Source organism: Podarcis filfolensis (assembly GCF_964270895.1).
Source record: "Podarcis filfolensis genome assembly, chromosome: 4".
NCBI lineage: Eukaryota > Metazoa > Chordata > Lepidosauria > Squamata > Lacertidae > Podarcis > Podarcis filfolensis.
In genome coordinates this window covers 78,230,429-78,254,011 of record NC_139607.1, presented here as the reverse complement: position 1 = coordinate 78,254,011, position 23,583 = coordinate 78,230,429, and the positions used below count along the sequence as shown (strand labels likewise).

The 23,583-nt window shown below is 44.3% G+C and overlaps 2 protein-coding genes across 4 annotated transcripts in view; both read left to right on the top strand.

Moving 5' to 3' along the window:
- The window catches only part of USPL1 (ubiquitin specific peptidase like 1), a 362,686-nt gene that overhangs the window by 8,795 nt on the left and 330,308 nt on the right, over positions 1 to 23,583 (top strand). The gene's annotated exons all lie outside the window — the stretch shown is intronic.
- The window catches only part of MTUS2 (microtubule associated scaffold protein 2), a 312,287-nt gene that overhangs the window by 283,421 nt on the left and 5,283 nt on the right, over positions 1 to 23,583 (top strand). For all 3 annotated transcript variants that reach the window (XM_083608962.1, XM_083608963.1, XM_083608961.1), the window contains 7 exons: positions 7,852 to 7,918; positions 14,932 to 15,146; positions 15,882 to 15,987; positions 19,807 to 19,880; positions 20,538 to 20,636; positions 21,084 to 21,203; positions 22,503 to 22,600. In XM_083608962.1, the coding sequence (XP_083465088.1) occupies positions 7,852 to 7,918; positions 14,932 to 15,146; positions 15,882 to 15,987; positions 19,807 to 19,880; positions 20,538 to 20,636; positions 21,084 to 21,203; positions 22,503 to 22,600 (779 nt within the window). The remainder of the gene's footprint in view (positions 1 to 7,851; positions 7,919 to 14,931; positions 15,147 to 15,881; positions 15,988 to 19,806; positions 19,881 to 20,537; positions 20,637 to 21,083; positions 21,204 to 22,502; positions 22,601 to 23,583) is intronic.

The following is a 23,583-nucleotide window of genomic DNA, read 5'->3' as shown; positions in this document are numbered from 1 at the left end:
CGTGCGAAGGAGATGCTCCACCACTCGGCTGCAGCCTGTTCTCTCCCAGCCACTCAGCCAGCTGACGTTCTCCTGCTGCAGGCAAGGATGGAGGCAGCAGATTGGGCAGTGATGCAGGAGTAGGCTGGGCTAGGCAGGAGGACGTGTGGTGACCGCTGACTTTTTGCAGGGAGGAGCAGCTGGGTGTCCTCAGAGGATGATGAAACTGATCAAATATTCCGTTGGCTTCTCTCTATTGATCTGCCTCCTTCTGCGGAGGCGTCCAGTGGCAAAAAACCGTCCCTCCCTCTCTCCCATTTCCCTGCCAGGATTCAGATATGCTGCTCTTCTTTGCTCCGCCTCCTCCTGCATTCCTGAAGTTAATAAGAGGAAAACCCAGGTAGCTGGAGAGGAATCACACACACAGGCGCACAAGTTGTGTCAGTTGTCAGCAATCCATCTTCTTCATTCCCTTCTCGTCCTTTTTTTTTTTTTTAAGACATTTCCTGCTGCTTAGGAATTAAACACCCTGACATTCTGAATGAAGCTGGCCGCTTTTCCAGCCAGCCTGCCAGAATGGGCCAGTGCTGCTGCAAGCTTTATTATTGCCTCCAGTGCCTGGACAAGACGGTACTCTGCCTCTTCCTTTTTTCCTACTTAATCCAAAGGGCTGCGACGGCTAGCCTTGTGTTCTCTCTTATTCTTCCTCTAGCTAATATTGAGAATGTTGCTTTGCAAGCTGCAGCTGACTGGGAAGGAAGGAGGGAGGGAGGGAAGGAAGGAGGGAAATGGGGAGAGGGAGTGTGATGATGTCCATCTTTTTTATACAATGTGCTGACTTCTCATTCGCTAGCACCAAACAAAACCGTCAGATTCACCTAAGACTGCAGTGCCTTGCATCATTTCACCCTGCAGTCTAAAACTGAAGCACTTACGTTTTTAGGAAGCAGTATCATACTGGGGACATACTGGATTTGGAGCTGATTTGATTTGTTGTTTCACTTTTGTGTTCTGTTAATGTTACCTGTGGAATGCAGATTGGATTGTAGCTTGCATTTTGAGATGTGTGTTTTGCTTGCATGGCAAATATCTGTCTTCTCTTGGCAGCTTTTCATTTGTTAAATTTTATTTTGTGTGCTGCGCTCTTCTCCTGTGTCAGGGGAATGTGGGGTGGAATTGAATTTTTGAGTGTTGAATTGAAATGTGTCATGGATTGTCACTACAGAGTTCACAACAGTATCTACAGGTAGCTGAATGAATCTGAGTTATTTCTAACACACAGCTTGTCATTCTTTACCACTGTGAGCGTTAATTTGGCATTGTGAGCTCACAGATGGAACCAGGTGGAAAATGTGCACCAGCTTTTAATTTGCTTAATAAGAAAGACATTGGCAGAAATACTCAGCTTGGTAGATTTTTGTTTGAGGCTGGGATGATCTTGCTAATCCACTGAAAAACAAACTGAAGCTTCCTCTTCTTGATCTGATTATTGGGTTAAAGTATAGCTTGCGGTGTGTTGCCATCCATGTGAAGGAAAATGTATGGCTTAATAAAGAACTCGGCAAACTGTGCACTCTTGGGGAAACAGTGGTGATAAGTTGGGCTTGTGAACTTCAATCTAAAAAGAACAGTGGGGGAGGGAAGAAGGTGACTGGCTATCTACTGCAGGGGCAGTTTTTAAGATGTTTTATGGGAAAGACAGATGGCAGATCATTTTTAATCCCAGATGCAATAAAATGTGGCTATTGCCTTCCTGGAGAATCAGATGAAATATTTATTAAAGGAGCTATGTGGCTTCCCCCAGTATGCTAAGAAAAGGAAGCCTTTGCTCCGGAGGCATTCCAAATAGTGCAGCCATGACTAAGCAGCACATCCCCTCCCAAACCTGATTAGATTTTGTCAGAGAGGGAGAGAGAATGTTTGAGCCAAAGCAGAGTCTGCTGTACTTGGAACAAGGAGACCTGGGTTCAGCCATGAACTCTCTGGGAGGCCTCGTCGTTTGTAATGTGTGCATATTAATGACCATAGGGATGTTGTGGGGCTGAAAGAGATAATTACTGTAAACCACTGCAAAGTGCTTGTGGAATAATTAGCAGTAATAAATGCAGAGAGATCAGAATTGGAGAGGGGATGTGACATTGCAGGCATGCTTGATACATGTTTGTCATTTGGAGCATAGAGCATCACAGGGTAACATCAGGCAGGTTCAGATGACCAGAAGTGGGGTTCAAAGCCATTGAGACCACTTCCTCCTGCAATTATAGCACTGTATGTAGTATATATATAATTATAGCACGTGGGTGGCGCTGTGCGTTAAACCACAGAGCCTAGGACTTGCCGATCAGAAGGTTGGTGGTTCAAATCCCCGCAACAGGGTGAGCTGCCGTTGCTTGGTCCCTGCTCCTACCAACCTAACAGTTCAAAAGCAGGTCAAAGTGCAAGTAGATAAATAGGTACCGCTCCGGCGGGAAGGTAAATGGCGTTTCCGTGCGCTGCTCTGGTTCGACAGAAGCGGCTTAGTCATGCTGGCCACATGACCCGGAAGCTGTACGCCGGCTCCATCGGCCAATAAAGCGAGATGAGCGCCGCAACCCCAGAGTCAGCCACAACTGGACCCAATGGTCAGGGGTCCCTTTACCTTTACTATGAGGAGCTTTCAAGGAGCTTCCACACACTAGCTCTCCATCATCTGAATCCACCATTAGTAGGATCTTGATGGAGGTAAAATGTCCTTTGTTACAATCTCATCCTGGGGCCCTTATGCCAGAGTCATTGGCATTGTCCTGCTGGATCAGACAGTTTTTAGCCTTCTGTTTTGATGCCTCTGAAGCAAGGCGCAAAGAGATGGCCGCTCCCAACAGTTTAAACCCACTTGGAAACTTAGTGCCCTTGTTCATGGAGGCTGCATTTAGCAAGTAGCAACCAATGATTTGTCTAGTCCTTTTACAAACCAGTTAATTTTATCACAGTCACTGCCACTTGTGATACTAGACTACCCTGACTGAAAGTGTGGTTGGAAAGAGAACTAGCACCAACCCCCAGCATCCTCAAGCAGGGACCATTGCTGCTGCCAACCCTGATTCCCCAAAACAGACAGCTGGGTAATTGATAGGGCCGGTCCTGTCATGCCACAGAAGGAGGCAACTGCCTCAGGTGGCAGATGCAGAAAGGTGGTGAGCAGGCAGAGCCATGCTTCCTGTCCTGCACTTCCTAAGCTAACTTGCTGGTCTCAGGTGAGGTAGAGGATGTTGAAGTAAGACCCACTTGCCAATCTGGTCTGTTAGAATTGGGAGACCAACATCTTGTCCATTGTCCTAGGCAGCAAAATGTATTGAGCTGGCCATAGTACTGTCTCATTATTGTGGGTAATTACAGCCCTCCAGGAGATGGGAATACCCATTGCTAGATTTAAGACAGCCTTCTAGATCTTGGACTACAAGTCCCAACACATTGGCTCTGTTGGCTGAAGCTGATGGGACTTGTAGTCTAACAATGTATGAAAGTCATCACAATGAATTAGGAACTTCTAAGGTCAAGACATGGGTGACGCTGTGGGTTAAACCATAGAGCCTAGGGCTTGCTGATCAGAAGGTGGGCGGTTTGAATCTCCCCAATGGGGTGAGCTCCCATTGCTCGGTCCCTGCTCCTGCCAACCTAGCAGTTTGAAAGCAGGTCAAAGTGCAAGTAGATAAATAGGTACTGCTCCGGCGGGAAGGTAAACGGCGTTTCCGTGCGCTGCTCTGGTTCAACAGAAGCGGCTTAGTTATGCTGGCCACATGACCCAGAAGCTGTACGCCGGCTCCCTTGGCCAGTAAAGCAAGATGAGCGCCGCAACCCCAGAGTCATCTGCGACTAGACCTAACAGTCAGGGGTCCCTTTACCTTTACCTTTTTAAGGTCAAGACTAGCACTTAGAAATCTCACATTTTATGGCTCTTTGGCCTGTGAGCATAAAAATTAAAAGATTTTAAAAACAGCCAATCTGTATTGTATGGTTCAGAGCATATTGTTTGAATCAAGACATGTTGGGGTTGTGAAGGCTCAGAACGAAAGTGGTTTCTTTGTTTGCCGATACATTTTAATGAAAGCTTATTATATATGACAACTGTAAATTTAACAGTCTCAGGCCTTTTTGTTTGAGACTTTTATAATATCATGTGTGAGGTCCAAGGTATATTAACATTGCATTCATGGGAGGAAATATTCAAGGGCATTTGCTCCTTTTCAAATGAAAGTAACATCTCTGATCTGTGGGTTTTATTTATTGAGACAGAAATCCACAAACAACACCATGATGATGAAGAAGGCTTTTTCATTTCATATCAGCACAACATTTGCCTTTGCATCACATATATCTACAACCCACACTTATAAGATAATGGAACATGTCAGGGAATTGTAATATGCTTCACCTCTAAGGTATCCTGAGGTTTGATATGAAGATTAGCTGACACCGAACCTATCCACTTTTTCAGAGAAAGCAAGGTCAGGCATCTAATCCTATTAATCATCAGCTCTTTGTCAAAAAGCATTATGAAGAGTTGGAAAACAAATATTTGTGGCAAAGCGGGGGGGGGGGGGAGCCTACCAATAATTGTGAAGGACATTTCCAGAATGGTTAGCACTGTGTTTTGGGTACAGATAGACCCTAGGTTCCCATCTCTGCTTCTGGTTGGTTATTCAGATGGGCATTTCCATATTCCAGCTTGGCCACTTTCTGAGAGGGGCAGTTACCAAGATAATTTATCTCTGTAGATCATACTTACCTGGATGCAGTTGTACTTCACAAATGTTCATTCTTGTTTCTGACCTTTCACTGCAGTCTGAACTGCTCTGGGAAGCAGAGCATGTCTTGTGTCTTTTCCCCTTTTCCACCAAACGTCCTTTGGCCTTTTTCAGATAAGCAAAGGAAATGGCCTCAAGCGTATTGTTTATCAAGAGGAAATAGAGATGGAGAATTGGGAGTAACTATATTTTCAGGGTTTTATTAATATTATCACAGTATTCTTAAAGAACAGTGAAGTGTGGGCTGTTGGGTGGCCAAGCCATGTTTAGTGGGAATGCGTTATTAATTCACCCTAAATAGAGCCAAGGTTAAAAACCGTCCTTCGAGTACTTGTTCAGTATGCAGACACTTAGCAAGAAATGATTGACTCTTTTTGCCTTCACCAACTTGGTGCAGTCCAGATGTTTTAGACTACAACTCCGATCAGCACCAGCCAGCATGTCCCTAATCCAAAACATCTGGAAGCCACCAGGTTGGCAAATGGCGATTTAGATAACCAGGTTTTAACCATAGGGCCTGAGTAAGGTATAATAAAGTTTTGACATGAATGAATAACTGAATGAATAACAGTACTATGGTTGTTCCTGGGATACACAGGAGCCTGATAAAGTGAGTGAAACTAACAGCAGTCTGAGATTCTTTGCCTCTGTCAAGGTAGCATTGCTTATTCAAGATAACATCAGTGAGTCAGCAACCCCAGATATACAAGTTCTGGAACACAAGGCTGAACTAAGATAACTGTGAATTTCTTTTTTAAAAAGATTTTATTGGATTTTTACAGTTTTATATTCAATCAAACAACACAATATAACATTTGTCATATAAAAGAAAAAGAAAACGCCCCCTCCCCATGACTTCCCTCAACTTCCCCTTCTGGTTCTTTAAATATTTACTACTTCTGCTTAATTATTATCTTATTTTTATAATCTTATACTTTAATACTCTTATTTTCTTATCAGTTTTATACCACTAAACTGTACTGTTATGCCGTTCTCATAGCTTATCATAGCTTATCACTTTGTATTGGTGAATGCTGTTTTCTGAATTTTGGGTCTTCCAAAATGGCTGTTGCCAGTTTAATGAGCTTCAAACTAAACGTGGCTTTAGTGCCTTCACCATCCCAGTCAGCATTTTCTTTTTTCACTTAAGGCAACTCATAGACTCCAATGTGATGTTGGTGCAAGGAAGAAGACCATCTTAACTTTTTCTCCTCCTCCTCCACTGCCTCCCTCCACCCACCCAAACTGCTTCTGAATTCCCTTTATACAGTCTATTCAGAAAGACCCTAAGACTGCAATCCTAAGCACCCTTATTTGGGAGCAAGCCCACTGAACACAGTGAGTCTTACTTCTGAGTAAACGCTTCTCATAAATTACATGTTCATTAACTAAATACTGTCACTGACAGAGTTATTAGGCTTTCATTCCTCCTTAAGAACTTGGCCATTGAGTCATTCCTATAGTTCATATTTGGCAATATGCTGCCACTCTTTGACTAATGGATGCAGAGTCATCGCCGGCCACCATCATTTCCCAGATGTCAGCATCTAGCACAGTATTTTTAATCCTTTCTGTGACCGGACCCCACATTTTCCAATAAGATGTGACATAACATCTAAATTTCCAAATATTCCAACATCCTCTCTTTATGCATTGCCAACTCATTGACTGATTCTTTTTCACTGCATTTTTTACTGTGCTTCTTCTAGTCGCAACTTGAAAAGGCATTGCTGCTTTCTTACCCACAGATGTCTTTAAAGCTTCCTGATCTTTTTTTTCTTCTAATCAGTGGTGAACTCGCCCAGCATGGTACAGCTCTTTCTTCCATCCTTCACAAGACATGGAATAGCAGTGCAATATACAAAAGTGGGTCTATGTTCTTTTGTGGTGATGCTCCTGGTATCTATTATACTAAATCACACTCTGGTGGGTTCTCTTTCAGCATCTTCTGGTGATTCATACCTCTCTTGTGAAACATCTCCCACTAAAATCATTACGTTCTAACAAGCATGTTTCAGTATGGTCGAGACAAATGTGTTTTATGTGTCTAATCTCTCCCGTCATTTGAAGTTCTCTGCTCTGAAATATACAAATAGTGAAAAGAACAAACAGATAAAATTTTGAGTGTGTGTATTATTTTATGGATGCCTAGTTGTACTACTATGCAGTGTGCATTGCAAGTCATTTATGTGTGCTGTGGACATAATCAACATGCAAACAAATGATGTTTTGTATATGCTGAATATTGTGTTTTGTGGAGTAGAGCACAATCAAATGAGTTGATGGACTCAAGCACAATAAAATGAGCTGCTGGCTCCAGTTTTCCTATTTTGGAAATGCTCCAGTTTGAGGATTAGATGATAACACCAGTCTCTTCTAGCCTATACATTTTTCAGTTACAGAAATGCCAATTAAGGCAGGCATAATGCTTCGATCTGCAGAAAACCGGAATTGATGTTTGCTCTGATTCAGCATCAGTGGCGTAGCGTGGGGGGTGCAGGGGGGGCCGGCCGCACCGGGCGCAACATCTAGGGTTAGGGCAAATCCACGGGTTAGGGGGTGCAAATCCATGGGTTAGGGGGCGCAAATCCACGGGTTAGGGGGCGCAAATTACTTGCCTTGCCCCGGGTGCTGACAACCCACGCTACGCCACTGTTCAGCATTAAAGAACGGGTTTTTGCAGGGAAAGCTCCAGGCAAAACAAACAAACAAACAAATGCTCAGACACAGAGCATTCGGGTGTGGCCCTCTGCCCAGAAAGACTGGGGCAAAATCCATACTTAGGGCTGCAATTCTAAACTCATTCACTAGGGACACAGTTGACATTCTCCCAAGTAAACATTCGTAGGATGGCGTTACATGGAAACCATGACAAATGAGCCTTTGAGCACACTGTCCAAAAGAAAACTTTGTGAGTGTGATAATACAGTTCAAAATTATGGTTGTGCATATGCTGTTTTTTAAAGCACCTTCAATAACCGTTGACAATAGAATTAAGCAGTTCACTGCATGAGGTTTTGTAAATAAAGGTGTGCAAGCTCTTAGGTGGGAACTTTGTTCATTCTTGCTCTGCTCTTTGTTTTAACAGAACGAAAGCGCCCTTGTGAAGGAAAAAGAGCTCTCAGCAGAGCTTGCAAACATCAAAGATGAAGTTGGTAAGTAGGACATTAAATAAGCAATCTTTAAAATGTCCTTTTCTGCTTACAGATGTTTGGTAAAATGGTTTATTTCTTCTTCCTGTCATGCTAGGCAATCTCTGTGGATCTAATAAGCTCATTGCAGGTTTTTATGGCTTGTCAGGGGAACAATAATTTCACCTCTTTGTTGTTGCAGAGACAGGTTCATAACTATACACAGTGGAACTCATCATCCATTATCTTTACTGTTTGCAGATGGCAACCTGTAAATCTACATTGCCTGCTTTTGAATTGCATTCTGTGCCTGCCATAGAGACTGGGTATGAAGCTCAGGTCACCCACAGATTGATAAGTTACAAGAGTCACAAATGGCGTAGTTACTTACAAGCTTCGTTACCTAGGAATTTGGAACGTGTCAGGCCCAGAAACACTACCCATCATGGTCAGGCAATAGCTCATATAACCCGTCCTAGGACCTTATGGTAAAGCAGGGCTGACCCAGCCATTAGGCAGAATGAAGCCATTGCCTCAGGTGGCGGAAACCCCTGTGATGGCACTCTAGCGTCCACCACTAGCGGAGAAGTGGCGCCGGCAACAATGAGATGTCCTGGAATCTTGTGAGATCTTTGAGTGTGAAAGATACTGCTTCTCTGCCAGCAATAGAGGCAGGCAGCAGTGGTGAAACACAGGCCCAGGAGTGAAGGGCAGATAGTTAATTTAAAAAATCATCATCATCAACTACATTTTACTCAGAGTAGGCCCATTGAAGTTAATGGGCATAAGTTAGTCATGGTCATTCATATAAGTGGACTTACTTGGAGTAAAGTTAGTTGACTGCAACCTAATACTTTTACATATTTTTACACTCAGCCTAATGATGGAACTGGCCCATAACAATCCCACTTACAGAGTCAAACGAATGAGTGAAGCTTCACTTGGGCTGATAAACTGTGGAAGAATCACTGTGGTTGCTCCTTTTGAGGAGAAAGGGCTTGGATGCAGAAGCCCACCTGCCATTTGGGCTTCTCCGTTGCCTCTCTTCCATTCAATGGGGACAGAAATGACGTTCCACTGATGGCATTTTCTTTTCCTCCCATTATAAACAGAAATGCACTTTGATTGGCCTTCACCCGTAGGTCGGACGCAAAGGGAAATAGCATCAGCTTAGTGCTGGGAAAACATTGTGACAGCAAGTGCTGCGATTTAACCTGCAGCCGCTTCTCAGTCCAGTAAATGTCATTTCCTATGAAAATCACACCCAGCCTGTAAGCCAAAAGTGAAACTTCCATCAAAATAAAAGAATATCTTGGCACTCTCTTGATAGCTGCGCTGGTCACTGGTGGGGTTTCCTGTAGCTGTTGAGCGTTTCATGGGCGCTTTTGGAGTCGTGCACTTGTTCTTGGCTGAGAGTTTTAATTCTCTCCACTTCATTAAGCTCTTGAGCAGGGTTGTATTGAACAGTCTGGCATTGGCAGCTAGCAAATATTTAAATTGCAGAGTCAACTGCTGGGCTGGTGGCTGTAGTTACCTTTCCATTCTATGAAGTAGCAATGAAGCATCTCATTCAATAATGAAAGGCACACCAAACATGTAACATAATCCAGGGGCTTGTTTGCATACTTAATTTCATGTTTATAACCATTTGCATATTATTTTCTTGAACGTGACAGATGCAGAACTACAGATGGTAGGCATGATGCACTTATTTGGTGACCTTAAATGTGAAAACTATGAGCTGGCTCTTGGGTAATCACAATGCGCAGATATTTAAATGATAGGAGTTGGAAGGGCTTCATTTCTACATGAGTCTTTGTTTCCTTCTTTTAACACGGAACAATCACATGTCCAGCTTTATGTCTGCATTCATGGGGGCTGGATACCCAATTTGTCTTTTCAGTTAAATGTAGTGTCCTAGAAGTATCTTGCATGCCACTTGCGTGCCATAAAAGTGTCTTAGAAGCAACAAATTCTGGTTTGTGTGCAGATCTCCCATGCTACGTTGGGTGGTTCTCTGTAATTTAGGAATGAATGCCAGGCAACTGTTCCCTTGCATTATTATTTTTTAAGTGAGACATGCAACAAAATTTTGAAAGATGACGTGTTCCTGTTCAGAGTTCAAGCCATACCATTTTCCAAGATGCTCCATTCCATTTCCTTTCTTCCATTTTTCATTCTCCCTAGAAAGTCAACAATCCATGGCCATGCTCATGCTCCTCATTGGGTTGTTTTGAAGCTCCTCCTCGTTCATCTTTTAAAAAAGACAGAGTTCTGCAAACTTTGAGGTTTTCCTGAGCCAGTCGATACCTCCCTCTTGTATGGTCCAATTTTGGCTCCACTAAAATCCTTATTCATGCATAGGATGACTTAAGGTTTGCACATGAGAAATGCTTTTGCAGAAACTGGCAAAAAAGACCCGACTTATATATGTGCAATATAGTAGCAACTATTCTTTCTGTAAAGTCTATGTGTGTTGGTCATTGGTTTGCATACTTCAGTGAGTATCTTTGGATTATCACATCCTACCATGTGCCAGTCTCATTAGAATGATAGTTGAAAGACAGGTTTCATTACAGGATCAATTTAAAGCTTGAGTAGGTTTCAATTATGATGAATCCCCAGTTCTGAGTTTGAGCTGGGTTTTGCTTGGATTTGGATAGTTCTGTGCCACAATGGAAGGCAATATAGTAGGTAGCACTAAGTGGTCATGCAGCAAAATTACAAAATAATTCAAAATGAGTATGGAAACTGAAAACAAATGTTAAAAATTGAAACTTGAGAAAATGACCAGGCAGAGCAGATACTATTAGTTCTCGTTGATGGGCAAGATTTGTGTGGTATAATGCTTAGAGTGTCTGACTAAGAATGAAGGAACCCAGATACAAATCCCCACTCAACCATGAAGCTCATTAGGCAAGCCACTGGCCTGGTTAAAACAGAACACGAAACCATGGTTTAGCATTACATGTACAAGATGTGGTGATCTTGAGATTCATGTGCTTTCCATTCCTCCTCTGCCACATATTGTTCACTAGGGTCATTTGTTTGTTTGTTTGTTAGATTTATAAACTACCCTTCCTCCCAAACGAGCCATGGGTGGCAAACACACACATAAAACAATTAAAACATCTAGAACATATTGTGCATGAACAGGCTCGGGTTACATACGTTTCAGGTTACATACGCTTCAGGTTACAGACTCCGCTAACCCAGAAATAGTACCTCGCGTTAAGAACTTTTTTTCAGGATGAGAACAGAAATCGTGCTCCGGCGGCGCAGCAGCAGCAGGAGGCCCCATTAGCTAAAGTGGTACTTCAGGTTAAGAACACTTTCAGGTTAAGTACGGACCTCCGGAACAAATTAAGTACTTAACCTGAGGTACCACTGTATTGGACTCCTAACAATTCTCAGCATTCTTAACAAACTACAGCTCCCAGGATTCTCTGGGGGAAGCCATGACTGTTATAGTGGTATAAGAGTGCTTTAAATGTATGGTGTGGATCAGTGCTTTTCTTCTAGAAAGAAAGGTGTTGGTACTCACCATGAACTTGTTACAGTAAGTGCCATATTTTTAACCAGTGCTTTTGTACACCCGGGGGGGAAAGCACTGGTGTGGATGTGACCTAACATAGCTGTCAGCGTTTCCCTTTTTTAAAAGGGAAATTCCCTTATTCTGAATAGGATTCCTCGCAAGAAAAGGGAAAAGTTGACAGCTATGCCTAGCAAGACAGTGCTAGACCAGATGACATGATAGCAACATTCATTCTGTTCGCTTAGACCTGGCCAGTGACAGCACAGTTCGAAAGAAGGAGTCCAAATTGCTGTCGTGGTGGGTCGCTTCTAGGTTCAGCAGAGTGACATGATGTCAGGGGCATTGTGGGAAATTTCAGTGGCAGCTCCCAGAAGTAGTAACTGTTTAAAACAAGGGTCCAGGCAGCAGAGGTGAGCCTCGCTGGGCCCAGCATCTACCCTGCCAGGGGGGTGAGGTATTGCATTCTATTTAAATTCCAGTACAGTCGTACCTTGGTTTTCGAACACCTTGTGAGTCGAACATTTTGGCTCCTGAATGCCGCAAACCCGGAAGTGAGTGTTCCGGTTTGCAAACTATTTTTGGAACCCAAACGTCTGATGGGGCTTCCAAAGCTTCTTATTGGCTGCAGGAGCTTCCTGCAGCCAATCAGAAACCACACTTTGGTTTTCGAACATTTTGGAAGTCTAACGGACTTCCGGAACGGATTCCATTCGACTTCCAAGGTACGACTGTAGTTTCTTCTAAATTTGCATCTCTGCATTATAAATTAGCACATGTCATTTGGATGCAACTCTCCTTTTTTGGTGATGCATTCCCCCTTTTTGGACAGTATGTAGGTGGTTGCCCTACTAGGATGCCCCATCTTGACATTGAGCCTGCAAAAAGTTTGAGAGAGCAAACAGAACACAAGTGAACCAAATGCATTTAGCAGGAGACTCACTGAGCAGTGATGCTTTACAAAAGAAGTCAAAAGGTGCAGAGGGGAACCTCTGTCTCCCTGCTTGACATCACTGCACAAGTCAGTAGCCATGAGAATGACAGACCCAAATTGAAAAGGATGCCAAACAAGTGCAGCCAATCTTCATATCCCCATTCCAAGATCATTAGGCTGTGAACAGTTAGATGAAATGCTTTTTTGGATTTATTTTTTTTTAAATGGTGTTGGTACTCACACATCAAGCACAAAATGGCTGCTGTGGACAGCAGAAAAAGGAAGTGCCAGCACTCCATACTGTGACCAAAAAAGCCCTGGTAAGATATGTGTGTGTTTGCATGTGCCACCCCAAACCCTGAGCGTTGTGATATTTCAGGGCTCAGGCACTTACCCAGGGTTTGTGCTTCCTTTGGAAATGAAGCACAATGGAGGTTGTGGTGTCTTTATGATATATGCTTTATTTACACATATTTACAACCCAAGCCTACAATTGAGGGGTTCAAAGCATTGCACTCCCAGAGGGTCCCGTTTCTCCTATTACTTCAGGCTCTGATTTAAACTGTCAGCCCACATTGCCCTCTTGACTTTCCCTCTCCAGCTTGCCGCGTTTAACAGACTGACACCTTTTTTCTTCAATCACGCCACAGCAAATTGAAATCCTAAACCAGCTGCTCTCCTTTTGTACAATATCTCAGGGCTCAAGGCTGGGCTTCCCCCATTTGCTGGCGGGCACAGAGTCTTCGCTTTGCTAATAGCACATCTCCCTGTCTTTGTCCCCTACTAATCTTCTTCTCCCTGGCAATTTCTTAGGCACAGAAAAACTGGTTAGGCCTGTATTTTGACACTTTGCTAAATCCAGCGTCTGGCAACCCATCTTAATACTCCAAGGATTGATTAAACTCTGACACCCATTTGACCCAGGAATTTAGGGGGACCAAGACACACACACAAATGCATAACAATAGATAAAGATCCTCAGAATGCTGAATTCTGCACTGTACAAAAATTTATGCTGTTTTGGAACATGCTAAACCCTACCTGTGCAACTCTCTTAGGTTTTCACCCTAGTTACCATCCCTGGATGATAGGAGAGATCTTTCTGCAATGATTCACATGCTTCCTGACAGCATTCCCCATTGTTCTGCTGTGCTGTAGTCTCTCCTCCTGCTCTCTCCTTCCCATTACAAGATAAAGAGGGACTGGAGCATTCCTATACAATTGAAATGCAGCTGTTTCCTCTCTCTCATATTTTCCCCATCTTTAAATTTCCTGTTGATGTTTCAACCTGAGAGATCAGGGTGGTGGTGGTGGTGGTTTTTTTTTTTTTTTAAAGGTAGGAATCTAAGGCTCCATCCAGCTAAGTGAGATATCTCAGTAGTAGTAACCCTACAGTTCAAAACACCTAGTTAATTCAACAAAATGCATGAGGTTTTGCTGGTGCAATGGACTTCTGTGCATGCAACAGAGCTTCCTCTTCCTCTCCTGTCCCCTTCAGCCCTCCATGCACCTTCAGAGTCCACCCCAGAGCAGATTTGGAGGGAATGTGCAGGAGGAGAGAAAACAAAATATAACTAAAGATTGAAATTCTGCCTTTGAAACTCCCTGATGAAAGACCCGAGACATCCAAAACTCATTGGGTATTAAACTCCCCCCCGCCATACCTCTTTGCTTCCTGCACTGCTCACCACCCCCCACCCCCCGGTGTTATGTACTGAGTTGAACAGGATCCAAAAGGCAGCAGTCTGATTGGTCCTAGAACAATAGGATTCAGAATGCAGCAGTCTGATTGGTCCTAGAACAATAGGGTCCAGAATGCAGCAGTCTGATTGGTCTACAGGAGCCACCCAATCCAGCTGCAGGTGGAAGTGAATCCGCAACCTGACTGGCTTACAGGTGAATCCCGGAATTAGCCAATCACGTGGGGCCCATTGTGTAAATAATGTATATAAAGCAGACATTCTGGGGGAACTTCCATTCCTCCTCACCACTATGAGCTGAATAAAGAGCATGAAATCCACTCTCGACTCCGAGTATATTTCACACCCACCCACTTGCATTTGCCTCAGTTTCTCTTTTTGCTGCATTAAGTGAAAGTATGGGCATCTTTTCGAAACGTAATAACTTTTGTTTGCTTTTGCATGTAGCTGTTGATTCTTTTTCTCTATACAGCTGTTATACTAAAACTTTTTACTGCACAAGTGCTTTATAATTCTTACCACATTTAGCTATCCCCACATACCTGTGTACTAACCTGAATGTAGCTCACGGCAACTCATTGAGCTTCATGGCCAACATGCAGTGCTCCCTTTCTCCTCAAAATCCCATCTCTCAGCAAGGGTTATCCTCCAGGAGGGTCCTGGAATTCAGTGTGGGGCCCTTCCTTGCCATCCCAGGGCAGCTGGCAAAATCAGGGCATTTATTAACCCTCATGCTCCACCATGGGCCGGGTTCAGTGTTGTGGGTCTGAAATTCTTCAGGCCAAGCAGAATTTCTGTAGTGGAGATGCAGGAAGTTGGTTCTGCTCTAGCTTCTCTGTCACATCTCAACGAACGGTTCTTCTCTCTGCAGCCCTCAACGCAGCAAGATATGAGAAATTACAAAAAGAGAAGGAGGAGCTGGAAAAGAAGTTTGAGGGCAAGTTGAGGACGCTCGGTTGGGAGCAGCAGGAGGAGCTCCATGCGCTCGAAGAGCGGCTGCAGTTACAGTACAGTGCCGAAATAGAGCAATTGCAAGAGGATCACAAGGAACAGCTCATCCGGCTCAAGAGCCAGCACCAAGAGCAGGTCAGTCATGCTCTGGGAGTTGTATGTCCTCTTGGCAGTGACTGTGACTACAGGTGTGTGATAAAGTCAAATCTATGCACATCCCTGGTTTGATTGTTGGTTTCCCTTAGAGTAGCTTCCCTTCTTCCTGCCATCACCCTCCATCACATACACCAGGAGTGGGGAATCTATTTCTGCTGGAGGGCCAAATTCCCTTCTCTGCAGACTTCTGAGGGCCACATTCCAGTGGTGGGTGGGGCCAGAGGCAGAAGTGGGTGGGGCACTGAATAGCACTGGGGAAATCTGCATTTGAATTTTGACATTTATTGAGAACTGTTTTGAGCAAGGTCCACCATGGGAAAGTGGCATATAAACTAAACTAGGGATGGGGAATGTGTTCTCCTCCAGATGTTGTTGTAGTTCTGGGGCTGATGAGAGCATGGCCAGTGGTCAGATAAGATGGAAGTTGTAGTCCAACAACACCTGGAGATGTTCCCCATCTTTGGTTCCCCATCTCTGAACTAAACTCTGGTGCCCCTGAGATGCTTCCACACTGGGGCGAAGCAGGAGCTCTCCCCCAGTGTTGCTCCCCAGCACCCGGTATTCATTCACTGTCACACTGTCTCTGAAACTAGAGATCGCATATAGACATAATGGCTCATAGACCTTGCTAGCCTTGCCCTCCATGAATTTGTCTAACCTCCTTTTGGAGCCATCTACACTAGCTTTATCTGTACTGCTTTGCTCTTTGAACAGGTGGAAGACATTACAACAACTCAGGAAGCAGCAGTGATGGAGATGGAAAACAGTCAAGCAGTTGCTATTGCAGTGCTTCAGGATGAATATGAGCGCAAAGTTCAAGGTAAAACTCTGTTCTCCCGGACTTAGAGATATGAACTTGTGAAGAAGTCTGCTTAGCAAAGCAGGATACAGATAATCATATGTTCTTAAGGACTGCACGCATTCCTTCAACAGTTGAGTCCTTGCTCCAGGCGCCATCACTGAATGGAGTTTTCCAGGTGTCCAGTAGGAGCAGGGCCTTCTCAGTAGCAGCACCCTGACTCTACGAAATGACCTCTCCAGAGGGGGTCAACCAGCCCCCCCCCCACTATATACTGTCCAGTGTCAGGTTATAACTTGGCTTTATCTGATCCTGCTATGTTTTGATTGGATTCAGCTGACATCTACTCATTGTTATGCTATCAAGATTGCATAATTCCTATTGGATGGGGATTTTCTTTATTCTATCCTTTGTTTTCCTTCAGCTTTATACCTTTATGTTTTATTTGTAAGCTGCTTTGGGCCATATCTGATAAGAGAAAGTGCACAAATAAAATAAATGAGCATGCTATGGGGGGGGGGGCTTCGCTTTGCTGCCGCCCTCCTGACGGCGGAGTCAGTGCTGCTTATCAGCCAGAGCAGTCATGTAATTGGGGCAGGACACTATATTTTCCTGAATACAAGCATTTGAGCATCTGCAAACCTTTCAGATATTTTTGTTGCTTGCTTTCAAACATAATGTAAGTTCTGATCTGTTTTGAATACAAAATTGAAAGTTCGCTTCCTCTTAAGTGCCTTAACGGCAGTTAACTAGAGGCATTAAGCTTCATTTTGATCCGTCTCCCCTCCCCTGTACATTGCATATCCCTGCCCTCTACCCCCAATTAAAGTTTTGCTGTGATTCTATAGATGCACTTTCCTGGAAGTCAGTGGGACTATCTTCATTACTTGCTCTGTTCCCAAACTGCCCCTGCTTTGAAGTCATACTATGAATGGTTTGGGCACTAACCTATCAGTCAGAACATTGCAGTCCCTCTGATATTTAAATGTTTAATTTTATTTTTTCCTGCTTACGTTGTGGTCAGTTTGTTATTCCTGATTCTGCATTGCCCTGTGCCCCTCCAGCCCAGATGTGTAGCAGTCGCTCCCAACAGCCCCTCTCCAGATCCCTTTAAATTGCTGGTGCCAGAAATTGAACCCGTGACCTTCTGCATGCAAGGCTTCTGTGTTGTCACTGAGCTATGGCCCCTACTATAACTGACTAAGGAAGATGCCAAGCTGCTAAGGCGCCTTTGTGACTAGTTGGTTTATTGTGACAACAGCCTCCTTCTCTGCCTAGTAGACCTGCCATCTCCTTAAGGTGGACAGGGCAGAGTTAAAGGCAGGGAGGACGTCCCACAAAAGGAACTGAGGAGGGAACTTCAGTCTATCACAACAGGTACAGAGGAAGTTCCAGAGCAGGAGTTTTAAAGGCGGAGTTTAAAGTCAGAAGTTGGCATTCATGAGTATGTGTTTGAGAAAATGTAATCCTGCTGATTAAATATCTGCTAAACTTCTCATTATTCAGGCAGCATAGCCACGGTTTATATTAACATTTTACGAGTGGTAATCCACTAGGACTGGGGGCTGTTTAGGGAGTTTTGTTGGCAGGGGGCTGTTGCTGTTGGCTCGCTCCCCCCCCCCCCCCGGTATCTTTATTTAAAACTTGTGATTTATGTGGAAATTGGTTAGTTTGGTCGTGCATTTTTAAAATGATTTGTTTATTGTTTATCACAACTTTTGTTATGTTACAGCTATGCACATTTTTCGTGTTGTAAGCCGCCTTGAGCATGGTTTGAGCCACGGAAAGGCGGCAAACAAATAAAATTTTGTATGCGTGTTGCAGGCATTTTACAGTTGATCTCTATCATGGATTTGGATTATCACTATATTCATGAACAATTCCCACCCACCCATTGCCCCTTTGTCTAAGACATTTTGGGTTATATTTTACAGTGAAGGAACCCCTGAAATGCTGCTTTCGGACCATGTGAGAGTTCCTTGCAGGCCTAGGGCCCCCTCTCGTGGATGAAATTGTCACTGAAACAGCTGATTGGTGAATAGGATTTATTTATGGAGTCGCTGTTTCAGAGCAATTAGTTGGGCTATTAAATTTTAACACGCTCTCCATACCAGTTCCTTGGGCTATTAAACCATAGATTACTACAGGGCCAACTAAAATTTCATATCCATAATAAAATTGGTTGAAGAAGAGTTTCCCATAGTCCCTGCCATGCAGCCTTTGGAATGAGCACACAACGGAGACTTCTCCTAAATTTAGTGTGAATTGAGGGTTGTTCAGGGAGCAGCTGTACAAAACAAGAGCTATTTCTGTAACTACTACAGCTTTATTTAAAAAGTAGGGATCCACATCTTGTCATCCCCCATCCAAGCAGGCAAGAGGCATCTTTCCCATTCAAGGACAAATTCCAGTCAGGCAAAAGCAGTCATGGAGGGTGGAGAGCAAGGCTAGGGGGGCACATCTGGCCCCCTGGGACTCAGGTTGTCCAGTCCTATCTTAAATATATAGTCTTCTGTATTTCCCCCCACATCTGGCCACTCTATTGCTAGAGCCAGTGCCTGATTCTCCTGCTAGTCCTTTCTGCTAGATCTTCCACACCATACATGTCAAGTGCTGTGATACCACTTTAAACACTCAGAGCTTCTCCCCAAAGATTTCTGGGAGTCGTAGTTTGTTAGGGGTACTGAGAGTTGTTAGGAGGGTTTTATTTCCCTCACAAAGCTACCATTCTCAGAGTGATTTGATAATTGCTCGCTCTTCACAAGGAGCTCTGGGAATTGCAGCTCTGTAATGGGAATATAATGGAACACAGGTGGCGCTGTGGGTTAAACCACAGAGCCTAGGGCTTGCCGATCAGAAGGTCAGCATTTCGAATCCCCGCGACGGAGTGAGCTCCCATTGTTCGGTCCTTCTCCTGCCAACTTAGCAGTTCGAAAGCATGTCAAAGTGACAGTAGATAAATAGGTACCACTCCAACGGAAAGGTAAACGGCGTTTCCGTGTGCTACTCTGGTTAGCCAGAAGCGGCTTAGTCATGCTGGCCACATGACCCGGAAGCTGTACGCCGGCTCCCTCGGCCAATAAAGCGAGATGAGCGCTGCAACCCCAGAGTCGTCCACGACTGGACCTAATGGTCAGGGGTCCCTTTACCTTTAATGGGAATATAAGGGTCTCCTAACAACTCTCAGTGCCCTTAACAAACTGTATCTCCCAAGATTCCATGGGGGGGAAGCCATGGCTCTTCAAAGTCCTTTAAATGTATGGTGTGTTGTGGCCTAAACAATAAATCAGTAGCCCAGAGGCAAAGCCACATCAACTCACAGAGTAAGAGAGACCATATATGCACATTGTAGTTCAGACTAGAACAGCACACCGTCTCGTATTTAAACGCCAAAAAAGTTTGGATATCCCTTGGCCTGGTCATCTTACGGGGCTGAGCAAGGCATGTGGCGGTTGGACTGCAGCAAAGCTGAGCCTAGCTGAGACTGAAGGACTGTAGCTGACATTGGGTGTGTTGATGCAACACTAATGACCTCATTTCCAGTCGCTCGGATTTCCACTATTTACTGGGAGGTAGAGGAGCAAGGTGGCAGTGAGGTCAGTGCGGCACAAACCCACCAGTGGGAGTGTAAAATTGGCTCTGCCGTTGTGTTTGCACCATGCCGTTCTCAATGCTGCCTTGTCCGTCCCTCTCTACCTCCCAATAAGCATCCATGTCGCGATTGGGTCGCGGTCAGATAAGCGGCAGTGCCCCCACCCATGTCATCCACTACTGCCCAAGGATTGTGAGTAATGGATGTGTCACAATGGTTCAATGTGGCATTTTTTAATTCCTTCCCAGAACTAAAGTCTGCACATGAGCTGGAAAAAAGAGAACTGGAAGAGAATTTTGAGAAGCTACGTCTGTCACTCCAGGTTAGTATCACTTTCGACATACAAAACCTTATCATTTGTCAAAAGGATCTACTTAAAGCACATCCAACACACATGACTTCCCCTCAACAAATCCTGGGAGGTATAGTTTCCCCCTTACAGAGCTACAATTCCCAGCACACTTAACAATCACAGTTCTGTGGAGTCTTTGAGGGAAGTCACATGCTTCAAATGTGTATCAGGGTGTGCTGTAAATGTATGGTGTGGATCTGCCCCAGCATCCATGGCTTTCCCCGAAGAATCCTGGGAGCTGTAGTTTGTTAAGGGTGCTGTGAGTTGTTAGGAGACCCCTATTCCCCTTGCAGAGCTGCAGTTCCCAGTTTAACAGTCAACCCATCTTTCCAGGGTTCTTTGAGAATTGCAGTTCTGTGAGGGAGATAGGAGTCTCCAAACAACTCTCAGCATGCTTAGCAAACTACAGCCCCCATGATTCTTTGGGGGAAGCCCTGACTGTTAAAGTGGTAAGTGCACTTTAAATGTATAGTGTGGGTGTGACCTTAGTCATGACTAATTTTATTCCCGCCAATTCAGTAGGACTTGTGGCTGGCTGGCTTTCTCTGCATCAGGGCCACCGTCTAAATGGTTTGTCTTGCATCGAGTAAAAGCGTCACAGGCAACTGTGTTTGCACTTGATTACAGGACCAGGTCGACACCCTCACTTTTCAGAGCCAGTCTCTGAAGGACAAGGCAAAACGATTTGAAGAGGCATTAAAGAAAAACACTGAAGAGCAACTAGAGGTAACATGAGATTTGCTTTTATGGAACTTAGTGTGACTCATAAGAACAAGAGAGTTCCCCTTTCATCGCTACTCTTACTTCCAGTAAACGTCTTCAGAAAGTGTTCTGCAGATCCTGGCCCATCATGGACTGCCTCACGCTCAGCCCCATGAGGGAAGGCTGAGGTTTTCACACAGCTGGAATAACCTGGCCTAGGGGTGACTCTAGGCCCAGTCATTTTACCTTCCTTTTCTGTTTAACCTGCTTTGGTTAGATTTTGAAATTAAGGGAGAGGGATTGCGTTTGTTCTTCAGCTATTGGGGTCTCCAAAACTGGGAGGGCTCCTCATACTGAAGGTTCTGGAAGCCTCCAGAAAGCCTTCCTCCTCGAGTGGATGAGGAGAGTGCCAACTCTCCTGGGTAAGTCCTCTGCTTCTTTTTCTTTACTGTCAATTCTCCTTCGCCTCAGATTGCAATGGCTCCATACCAGCATTTAGAGGAAGACATGAGTAGCCTGAAGCAGGTCTTGGAAATGAAGAATCTACTCATTCATCAACAGGAGAAGAGGATCATAGAGCTAGAGAGGCTGGTGAGCCCTTGGTTTTTGTCTCTCTTTAGAAAGCAATACACAAGGGAGTGAAAAGGCACAAAAGCTTGTGCATCCATTAAAGGAGGGACAAGGGAACCTGTGGCTCTCCAAATGTTGTTGAACTCCATGTCCCATCAGCCTCAACCAGATTGGTCAATGGTCAGGGATGATGGGAGTTGTAGTCCAGTAACTTCTGGAGGGCAAGTTCCCTGTTCCTGCATTAGAATCACAAGCTAGGACAATCTGTTTAAGCAGGCAACTCTGGTTTGGAATGTGGTCATTTTAGAGATGCAAACTGGGAAGGGGGAAGGAATTATTATTATTATTATTATTTATTAAAAATTTGTATACCACCCTTCATCCATAATCTCAGGGCAGTTCACACCATAAAAATTAAGAAGCAATACAGAAATTAAGATGTTCCTATATGGTATATTTGAAATGGGAAAGAATCTTACTTTTTAAATCTCCATTTCACCTCTTACTCTTTCCCTCTGTTCAAAGCCACTCTTGGCTAAGAGACAGTAGGATTTGGGGAGGCAGGAACTCCATTTTATAATGTGATAGCCCAGTGCGAGACAATAGCTACAGCAAATATTACAGCATGTTAACATCAAGTCAGGGGTAAAATTAATCCCTGCATGCATTCTAGAATTTCCATTTCCAGATCACACAACAAAATACTGCACTGTAGAATGGCTCTGTTCAGGGAGCCAGCCAGTCATGACCTCTCCCAGGAAACTCCATTCAATCCCACCCACCTGTGATTCCAGATTTATTTTCCCCAACCAGTCAATCAGCATTTATTGCCCGCTGAGCATGCTCATTGGCCCCTTTTAGGGCTTTGGCCCCACCCCCACTGGTTCCATCCTGACCCGCTGCCAGCATGTGGCCCCTGACAAATCGCCCCAGAGGGAATGTAGTCCTTTGACCAAGAAAAAGAAAAGGTCTGAGGTGACAAAAGTGTAGGGAAGGAAGACTAGCAGTTAAACCCTTGCTAAAGCAGATACATGCATAGATTGTTTCTTGGCTAGGCACTCTTAATTAAAACCAGGTGTGTTTCTCCCAAGTGGAGAAACACAGCAACGCCCTCTGGGATCAGGCTGGTTATCACGCAGGTGAGCTCCTGTGTGTTTACAACCCATCAGTACCATCCAATCTGTGCTGCCACTTCTGCTGCAATGAATTGGTACAATACTTTCTTTCTTTCTTTCTTTCTTTCTTTCTTTCTTTCTTTCTTTCTTATTTTACTGCTGCAATTGCTACATATATTTTAAGCTGTCCCTCCTATCATTGCAGGCTGAAAAGAACTTAATATTAGAAGAAAAAATTCAGGTGCTCCAGCAGCAAAATGAGGATCTCAGAGTCAGGATTGATCAGAACACTGTGGTGACAAGGTCTGTTGAGATGTTTGCTCTCGAGCTTGGCATTTCAAGCAGCTTTCAATTCACATCTTTGTGTGTGTGTGTGCTCACTCTGTTGGTGTCTACTTGCAGCAGCCTGGTACCATTCAGATGTTCTGGGCTACAGTTCCCATCAGCCCTGACCTTTAGCCATGCAAGCAGGGGCTGATGGGAAATCTAGTCCAAAAAAAGGAGGGGTGGGGCTGCTTTGTAGAATCATAGCAATGCAAGGAACTTGTTAAACTTACTTATTTCTGAAGTACCAGAAGGCTATGCACACTTATTTGGGAATAAGGCTCATTAAACTCAGTGGAACGTAACTTCCAAACAAACATTCACAGGATTGCATTGATGGAGACTGGGCTGTGAACCAGGAAATGCCTGATTCAGATCAGGACTGCCTTGGACTCACTAGGGGTACAGTCTTATGTAAAGCAACTCCAACTGAATTCAGTAAGGCTTACTACCAAGCAAATGGGCAGAGGGCTGCATCCTAGGTGGTCTTCCTGAAACCACTGTTTCTCAGACTCTGCTCTCGTTGATACTGGTACTGGTCTCCCTTACAGGGTTGCTAGGATTCCTGAAAAAATCCATATGGAATGATTCCTACACACTACGGATGCAATTCTATGTACACTTTTGCGGGGATGAGCCCCACTTTACACAGTGGGACTTGCTTCTAAGTAAGTGTGCTTAGGGTTGTGCTGAATAGTCTTGCGTGTTGTCATTAACCCTCTGCCTCATACACAGAGTCCTCCATAAACAAAGCTTTCCTCCTTAGGAGTTGGCAACGCTCCCCCTTTACCTCGGATCAGGGCTGACTCGGAAGTTTAATTTGCAAGCAGTTGATCTTCAACATCTACGCTGAAAACCTCTGGGTATCGGAGTAGCCGTTATATTGAAACCTGTAGCTGTACACTTCCAAGTTATGGCACTTTGCAGAAGGATGGATTTCTCTGCAAAACATTAGCACTGTA